This window comes from Hydractinia symbiolongicarpus, chromosome 8, assembly GCF_029227915.1.
Source record: "Hydractinia symbiolongicarpus strain clone_291-10 chromosome 8, HSymV2.1, whole genome shotgun sequence".
NCBI classification, from domain to species: Eukaryota; Metazoa; Cnidaria; class Hydrozoa; order Anthoathecata; family Hydractiniidae; genus Hydractinia; species Hydractinia symbiolongicarpus.
In genome coordinates, this window is record NC_079882.1 from 25527047 (window position 1) to 25536610 (window position 9564).

The window sequence follows — 9564 nt, forward strand, 5'->3', positions numbered from 1 at the left end:
TGTGCGGGCAGACCCCATAAGTTTGTTATTTCGAGCTAATATGATATTAAAATAAAGGTTAAAGAAAAATAACATCCAAATACTTGATATTGAATATCTAATATAATTATTTAGTAGTTGAAATACAGAATTACAATATTTACTCTAAATCAGCGTAATTGGAAAACATGCACTGCACCAATAAAACAGTCCCGAGCAATGAAAAGAAGTTAAAATTTACAGTTTCGTATTCAAAGAGAAAAGACTGTTGAAGTTGAAATTCACATATATATAATTCTAGGTAAATCAGAAGGAAAAAATCAGTGTTTATCGTTTTTTCAAAACAAAACAAAAAGAGCGAAGAATGACATTCCCCAATAATTTTCGCGAAAATTATTAATCCCCTTAACGTACACAAATAAAATTAACAAATAAAAAACACGATGCGTATACAAAAATATCAAACCAAAAAAACATACAAAAGGAATATTAAAATATATATAGTGCTACCGAATTAATTTTTTTCAACCTGCTTTTTCATCACCTGAGCTTATAAGGTCCTGCATATCTAAAGAAACATGACGAGTTCTGTGCAACTCTGATGCATCAAACGCTACATCCTCTTCTTCATCATCATCATCACTTAAGGAACGACCTTTCCCTAAATAACCGTTCAGTTTAATATCTGCACTGTTTACAAAATGAGCGCCTGTGTATATAGCAGTGGGTTCTTCATAGTTTAACAGAACGTCACGCTCACTTGACATCAGTTGACTGTCATCATCATCATCATAATCATTATGTATTAACAATCCAGTTGTTTCGTTGTGTTTTCGGAATGACGTGCGGTATGAATAACCATTACCCAACCTATAACATGCTCAACATTTTTACGTTGCAATATCGACTGTTGAAAAATCTATAGAAAAACAGTTCCCTAAACATAACTCAATGAAATTTCCACGGTCCCTTAACTGTTGATTTACGCAAAACAGAGTCGAGATTAAAAATTAGATTACACTCCATCGCAGATGGCAATTTTTCAGGGTTGCTAGGCGCTTTAGTTTCCACACCATTAATTTTGCAAAGAACTTTGGAACTGTCGCCTCAGGTATATCAACACGTGCGAAACATTTATTTCAGTTTATTAGGACGATAGATTTTCAAAATTTCTCACCTTTGCAGATATGAAAAAACTAAACAGAATTTTGTGTTGTTGAGGAGCGAACCGGGAAACCAAAGCCATCGCCCGGACTAAAAGAAAAATGGGAGATAATTGCTAGAGGTGAATGTATTCGAAGGCTATAAAAACAAAGGGATGACAAGACACCTCTAACAATTTCTTCCAGATTTCCCTTTTTCAATTCTTTTATTTCAATTAGGGATAACTCATAAATCAAAAGTGTACGAACCGATCTTTAGATTTACAACACCCAACCTGCTCTAAACGTCAAATTCAAAAAATGTACCATTTGAGTATCATGGATCCCTAAAATCGCAAGCACTCCTGTGGGGCGCGAAGACAAAAAAACACTTCAATACTCTAAAAAATCAATGCGTTACGGCATGAAATTTCACACTCTCTCCCCCTAACGTTGAACTAACGTTTATCGTATACTTTCGATATGTGAGTCATCCTTTAATAATTTACAGTATCGCATTTAATTATAAAAAGTGATTAAAAAATTGTTTATCTATGTTAATCTTCTCTATAATTTCGTGGTTACGCCAGTGGTCACATGATAACGACTAAATACTTACGTGCTGAATATAGGCAAGAACCATTTCCATTTTTTGTTCCCAAAGACTTGCTTAAAATTGTTCATTCGTCCAAGATAGAAACCTTTTTTATCAGGCCCATGTTGAAATATTGGTGCACGAAACGATTCTAAAACGTAAAAAAAAAAAAAAAAAAATTGATTCAAAACGAAAAAGCATGTTAAGCAGACATGCTAAAGAAGACTATTAATCCAAAAAAGACTAAAATGCAAAACTCACCTAGAGTTGTTTTATTCGACAGGGTTAGGTATATATGAAAACCAAAGAGGGACCATAAACTAATCGAAAACATGGTCGAAACGAAAAAAAGAAATAACACATGCAAGTTACTATTCGCCTTCACGCTGTTACCCTACAAGATAGAAAGTGGAGAGGTTTAACGCTCGACAAAATTTACATCATATCGAAAAAACGTAACACCACTTACCGACCAGAATTTAATAAAATATTTTAGCGAGGTTAATGCCACATACATCGTATAAGTTATCGAGTAGGATAAAAATAGAATGAAGTATTTATAGTTTCCCCAGCCAACACAATTATTTATCCATGGGCAGTGATGGTCCATCTTTAAAACACACCTAAAACATAAAGTTTGAAGGTTGATCTACTGTTGACGATTTGCAATGAGAGTTTTGGTAAAGTTCAAATGACAATATCAAGAAAAAATTCAGCACAAATCTCTTTACCTCTGACACATGGAACAATGATGACTGCGGTCAGGTTTTATTAAATAGCATGGTTCACAAAACCGTATTGCTAAAAAAAAAAGATTGTCAAATATAAAATAGATTGTCAAAGAAGGCAGTCTTAAAAACTTAATTTTTAACTTTAATCTCCCCAGCCCCTAGCAACTTGCTTATAAAAACATAGCAAAGTTAATTCACAAGTTTATCAACTTACTTTTATTAACAGATAAGGTTACAATGGGTAACTCTTTTGCTAGCTCGGTAATAACTTCTTGTGGATTTTCCTATAAATATATGCACATTTTACGCTTATTATTTTTGGTTTTTATCCACTTGGTTGGATATTAAAATGCAAAAAGGAAAATGTTTAGATTAGCAGTTTAGCGATAAACTTTAAAAGTTAATATCTTTTTGCCCCTAAAGTTTGGCATTTTGTCTGAGCAATCATTCTGCACATCCCTTCTAAAAAGAACCAGTCTGTTGCATTTATTCATTTGTTCTCTTTCTTAACATGTCTGCAACAAGACAGTTATAAAAAGTCCTGTTATTTTTTATAGAACATATTCAGGGTAGTAAACTTACTGCATTTTCATATTTTTCTGCATCTTCAGATGATAAATAGAACTAGATGAAAACAAAAGCAGTACATTATAATAGCAGATGAAACTCTCCAACTCATAATATTGTCAATATTAATCTATACAAACCTATAAGTTTTAGAACTGCTTTACATACCTGACTAGGTGTATATCCTGGAGATGACATTATAGCCTGCCAATAGCACACCATAAACATGAGAAAGAAAGGGTGGTAAAAAGCCAAATAGATACCTACAACAAAAATCAATTGTTGTTTAACAGGCCTTAAAAAATTTTTAACTGGTAAACAAAGAAGGCAAAGCAAACATTACTTGAAATGGAAAAAACACTATATCAGTTAATCAGAATTGTTGGTATTTTGGCCATTCTAGGAAGTGTAAACAAGTGCATGTATTTGCTTAGGCATAAACAGGCTAAAAGAAGGAATTCTTACATAGAGTTAATTTTATTTAATAACTGATAATTAGATTAAAAAAATTTGCTTTACCCTTTTCCCATGGATCAGTAACATTATCTATAAAAGAATCAGAAGAGTCATAACATATAAATTTACAAGAAGTTAATTTTATTGTGGTAAACTAGTCCCAAATATGCAAATCACATTAAATATATTATATAGATGAATTATAATATGCCTAATTTAAATTTTTTGTACCACTGTTTGGCCTGTTTTACATACATTTAACGCAGTCCACAAACCCTCACAACTGGTGTAGTGATTACAAGTGTTGTGATTTTAAAAATAAACAAGAAAGACTATTTAAAAAAATCTGTTTCACAGTACCACAAATAGGAAAAACAATAACAAAAAATTTTCTCATAGCCTACCACATAACTTTACGTAGCATCAAAAGCTTTGTTTAAATCTACAAAGGCAAAATAGAGATTCTTTCTTTTTCCTAAATACTTTTTCTGAAGCTGTCTAAGTGAAAGTATTGCATCTGTAGTGCCACACCTTGGAATAAAACCAAATTGTATCTTATATATATCAATTATTTCTCTAAGAACTTATAAATTATTCTTTCAATAACTTTTATTACTTGATTAACCAACTCTAACCCTCTACAGTTAACTATTTCTAATGCATTACCCTTGCCCTTAAATAATTCACTATTACACTCAACTGTCAGCAACTCTGGATAACATTATCCTTTATAATCTGATTAGCAAGGCTTGTAATAAGCACAACTCAAGTATATCTAAACACTTTTACTATCTCTACAGCAACGTCTGATACTCCTGCAGCCTTGCCAATCTTCATTTTCCTAATAGCCTTCACTACCCGCTCTGTCTTGATCTGCACAACTGGCCCTTCTACAACATCATCATCAAGCAAATTAACCTCATCTCAAACAAACTTAGTGTTAAGCAACCACTGACTCATCCAAACTAACTTGAACACCTCATTGCACTGGTCTTCCTTCTTAAAACATTTGCAAATCTGTTTCTCTCTGCTTCTGATTTTGCCTTAAACACTGCTGTACGAGCAAGACGCTTAGTTTCTAAATAAATATTCTTACTACCACCTGATTTCCACTTTCGAAACTTTCCTCTATTCCTTTATATACTGGTCAACCTTATACCACCACTACAGTACCACCTGATGATCGGTCACTAATTATCTGTCATGTGGGTATATTTATTAGTGACAACTAATTGTTATTCCTTTTAATTTATAATTTTTAGGTTTCTAGGAATAAAATAAAGTGAAGCACACCCAACAAACACTTTCTTTGGAGTGCGAGTTCGTTCCATACTCGATCAATCTCCACCATTTTTCGAAATTTATTGTTACTATTAAAATATTTTCCATGATTGTAAATCATGCGAATTGTTACCTTCAGTATATCACTTTTATTAGTTTATTAGTTTTTCTCCACCATGCGTTATCAATCAGTGAACTGAATTGTATGGATATATAACATGCTCCCTTATACTATTGATTACGCACCTGCCTTTCAAAAGACTTTTAAAATAAATTAAATTTTAAAGGGGTTAAATTATATTATAAAGAGAAACAATAGATACTTTGATTTGTGCAATTTAATCAAAAAACACAGGTTTCTTAAGTTAAAAATTAGTTGGGTTAACACCAAGAGATGAATTTAGCGCATTTCTAGGAGTCCCAGGTAGCATATTAACGAAAACTTTTGGGGCTTCGCCCCACAGTGCCCCCAGACCCCCGGCTGCTTTATCTCACTTGCCACACTTGCTCATTATATTTGTGAAGTAAATATATATGACCGACGAAGGTTAAATTTCTTATTTTGATCCCTGACCTATATGCAATGTTATATGTGCTTTCAGTAGCGTCAAAACTTTCGTTTTTATTATATCTCTTTATTATATCTCTAAAATGATCTATTTTTGCATGTCAAAAACAATGGAGTTCATGTCCCACATGTGACACCTTCCCATTTAGGCAGTTTGTCTGATAAACTCTTCGTGCCATTAATAAAGCCCTTTTAACACCAATGGTTCAAAACTTTCTATAAAACCTGGCCCAAATATATATTTCTTTAGTATTTGCAGTCGGAATATATAGCGTTTAGTTTGTTTTGGTTTAAGAACACATTTGCGGTGTTACAGATTCTTTTTTTTTTGAAAAAAGCTAAATTTTTGCTGGACATTTTCAACATGAACAAGCAACCAAACTCTGAAAAAAAATGGCGCAACTTAGACATGGATTTCCAGATAATCGTAAAGAAAGAAAAATAACCTCCTAAATAGGATATAATCTCCTAAATCGTCAAGGCCTAAGGCTGTTAAATATATTTTCTCCACAGGCTGTTAAAAAAAAAGCTGAATTTATTTACCCAGCTAGCTAGATCTTTTACAGTTTTATACACCATAATAGCTAGCAGCTAGTTTTATTACCAAGAAGGGGATATAAGGGGGGGAAGGGGCACAACAGCCAGTTTGATGACACTAATTATGCTAGTATAGCTGTATAGCAGGTGTTACAGCTTTTAGAAATGAATGGAGAAATCTTACCAACACATAAAATAATAACGTAAGCGAAATATGACCAAACTGCTATTGCATTTATAATCACTACTGGAAACCAACCAAGCGGTTTATATATACAAGCGAGAACTTTTGATGCTTTGTTATTACTTCTCGTCATATTAGCTCACTGATTCATTTGAAAACGTTTGACTTCCTATTTTAAATTCATTATGTTCAATCCAATCCAACAGTCCAAGCTCCGCTCTAATAAAAACGGAGTGTATATTCGTACGCACTTTATTATAGTGCGTACGTATATGTTCATCCGCTATTCGTACGTAAAGTGCGTATTAATAGTGCGTAGCGCTATTCGTACGTAATATATGATACGATATTTACAATTGTTAAAGTGCGTACGCAACGACACGAGGTGGGAACAGTCAAGATAAACATAAAGAACGCGAAGCTGATTGAATGGTATATGTCATTGTCAAATAAGTTTTACATTCTACAATTTACAATTTTTTACATTGATTTGATGGCTTCCTCTGCAGTAACGGCAAAACCAATGTTTTGTTTTGCTTTCTTTAAAAGCACACACGATATATGGTACCAATGCAGACATCTGTCACACTGTATTGATGTTTCTTCTTTAACATCAAACGTCTTGAAACAGCCGTTGCAAGAATAGCGCGATGATTTGTTTTTTGAAAAAGTGTTGATTGCGCAACTCGCAGCTTTCCATCCCGATGGCGAGAAGTACCTTTTGATGAGATTGAAATTGAAATCATCACCGATTCCAGGATGCTGAACTTCTTTCTCTTGTACCATGGCATGGCTAATCAGGCATTCTTCTTGGATAGCCAGGTCAGCATTCTTTTGCGAAGTGAACCACGACAGCATCTCTTTGAAAAAATGGGCATTAAAAGAATTAAAACAAGGAAAAAAGAAGTCCTCGTTTTAAACTTATTTTATAACATCACAAAACATATAGCAAGTATGTTTAGATTTAAAATTACCTCTTTCCTTTTCTTTCGGGTGCATTCGAACGAAAGGAATTGGACCAGCAGACTTTTTGAATTTGGGAAGTCCAATCGTACACGTTGAGTCACCACTTGGTTTGCCACGTTTTCTTGATTGCGTTGGTAGCTTTATGTCTGCCACAGTAACAACTAAAAAAACATTAAACAACGAAAAACGGGTATAAATTTGCGTGAATCATAGTATTTGTGAGCAACTTTTCCGATTTGCATGGAGCAGTTACTATGTATTTTCGCAATAAAAAAGTTTTCTATACTTTCTCTTCTAACTTCAAACATGAAATCATATAAATTACCTTTTTTCAAATTTTCAAGCTTTACAGATTTCTTTTCCCTACTATCCACCTCTTGTCCATCTTTATGCAAGGAGAAATTTTCCATATTCTTCTTTGCTTCGACGCTTTTCGCTTTCAACTTAAAAACCTTAACGTAATCAGTTATCCCTCCTTCATCCAAATACAGCTCTGACTCTTGTCGACCACACCCAAACACATTCATGTATACTTGAACAAAGCATTCTGGCAGGAGAACCTTCGTACGATAATCAAGAGAACATTGAGGAATGTTGACATCGTTCGCTGTAAGATAGCACAACGTTTCAATTTGATCGTCGTTGAGTGCCCCGCAATCAAAATATTGACTTAGATGTCTCCGTCCAATTTCCGATTCTTCTCTCTTCATGTTGAAAAGGACTTTGTGTCGCCAGTTTTCGACAAATGTTGTCGATGTGTCGCCAAATGTGTCGCCAGTTTTTGACAAATGTTGTCCAATGCATTGATTTTTGTATATATCTGATAATGTGTCTCGATCGATGTTCATGATGACATTATCCATCTCCTTAATCTTCTTTTCTCTCTCTCGTTCCAATCATCGTCATCCTTCTTATAGTTTCTTCGCTTTCTGTAATAACGAGGAACAGAGCAGCCAATTCACTTTCGCCATTACCATCTTCCACAACGAGGAGGTAGAGAGGCATTTTCAGGTTGTTCATCTTATGTGTGGCATCCACCATCAACAAATCAGGATAAGCTGCAAAAGATTCTATAAAAGCATGTAGTTATAATGAGAAGAAAAAAATTTAAAGCATGAATAATACTATAAATAGACTGCACTTACGTTTCATATGCAGATGCTGGTAGAAAATTCCAAATAAAGTATTATTTTCATCAGTAAGTATCTCCACTGTCGATTCTAGAGAAAAATAAATATGCGTATCTCTATCAATGGTAAGGGGTCCTGGGACTGAAGTTGTTCTTCACCTACTGAAAAAAATATTCATTTATGATAAAAGACGCTATCAAAGAACTGTTAGAAACAGCTTACCCTCGTCGGCTTCCAGTTTTTGAACCAAACTTTTCAGGTCATTGCGTGGCGATTTTTTAAGCATTTTCGTATTGTGATTTGACAAATCATGTAACGTACATTTTTGACCAGTTTTTGTTTCAACATGGTTTTGTAATAACTTTTTATTGCAATTTAATTTCAATAAAGATTTCACTTCCACGACTGTATCTTGGTCCAATTTCCTTGCCTGTGGCAAGTACTGGTAACTTTTCTGTGAAAAAGAGAATGAGTATGAGGTTGTTTTAACTATGATTGATAACTTATACATTTTTTGAATAATTAATCAGGTGCGCATAATGTTATTATTGTGTGCTATGTTTAATTGATCTTTTGATCAACTTTCAGCGATTGAAACAAAATAAAATACTCAATGAGAAAAGATAAGAAATAAGAAAAGAAAAAAGGAAAGTATTTCGAATGTAAATTTTAATTTTTACCTCGTTGATAACATGACAGTGATCTTCGTTAATTTCTTTTACAAAAAGATGCTGTCCGTCTTTTGATAAGCAAATTTTTATAAACATCTCACAACCTTGCTGGAAAGTGCTGAAAAAGAAAATGAGATTAAAATCCACGTATACAATAAGTATATATCATCTAAGTAAGTTTTCACAAATGTGTAGTAGTGTCACAGTAAATCAATTTACCTCTGATGTGGACGAGCGCCAGTTGAAGTTGTTTTGAATTTCTTTCCACCTTTACTGCAGTGGTATACAATTTTTTGGTATATCAAATCTTTATTGGGAACGCGTTTTTTTCTTTTTTCACGGTTAGAATCATCACCTTTAACCAATGAAATCTTTTTAGAATCGCGAATATACAAAGCTATAAATTTTTCTTTCTGATACTTTTCTATAGCTTCGTTTAAATCTTTTAAAGAATAAAATCTTGAACCTATCTTCATGTTTGCGAAAACAGTTTTGAAAAGAAAAATATTTTCCACGTGCGTGTGTTATGTTTTCTTTTTTTCCCGCGTAAATATGTCATATATTACGTACGAATAGCGCTACGCACTATTAATACGCACTTTACGTACGAATAGCGGATGAACATATACGTACGCACTATAATAAAGTGCGTACGAATATACACTCCGTAATAAAAAAGCTCCGAAAAAAAAATTTTGCTTCCGTAAAGGTTTGACTTGTTTATTCCTAAAAAATTTTATTGAACGCTTCTCACTAA

General features: G+C 33.5%; 2 protein-coding genes across 3 annotated transcripts; both read right to left on the reverse strand.

Moving 5' to 3' along the window:
* Positions 1 to 398: 398 nt before the first annotated feature.
* LOC130654898 (palmitoyltransferase ZDHHC20-A-like) lies at positions 399 to 6187 on the reverse strand. Of its 2 annotated transcripts, XM_057457550.1 has the most exons (11): positions 6041 to 6187; positions 3534 to 3560; positions 3183 to 3277; positions 3030 to 3071; positions 2662 to 2731; positions 2448 to 2517; positions 2186 to 2339; positions 1978 to 2110; positions 1741 to 1867; positions 1157 to 1233; positions 707 to 849 (listed from the first exon to the last, which is right to left on the reverse strand). In XM_057457550.1, the coding sequence occupies exons 1-10, from the start codon at positions 6171 to 6173 to the stop codon at positions 1176 to 1178; spliced, it is 909 nt and encodes a 302-aa protein (XP_057313533.1). In that variant the 5' UTR covers positions 6174 to 6187; the 3' UTR covers positions 707 to 849; positions 1157 to 1175. The 2 variants fall into 2 exon arrangements, with proteins under 2 accessions (XP_057313532.1, XP_057313533.1); XM_057457549.1 differs by lacking the exon at positions 1157 to 1233 and having other exon boundaries at positions 399 to 849.
* A 333-nt stretch (positions 6188 to 6520) lies between these two features.
* On the reverse strand, positions 6521 to 7140 carry LOC130654900 (uncharacterized). The gene is made up of 2 exons (XM_057457551.1): positions 7015 to 7140; positions 6521 to 6900 (listed from the first exon to the last, which is right to left on the reverse strand). The coding sequence occupies exons 1-2, from the start codon at positions 7037 to 7039 to the stop codon at positions 6521 to 6523; spliced, it is 405 nt and encodes a 134-aa protein (XP_057313534.1). The 5' UTR covers positions 7040 to 7140.
* Positions 7141 to 9564: the final 2424 nt, after the last annotated feature.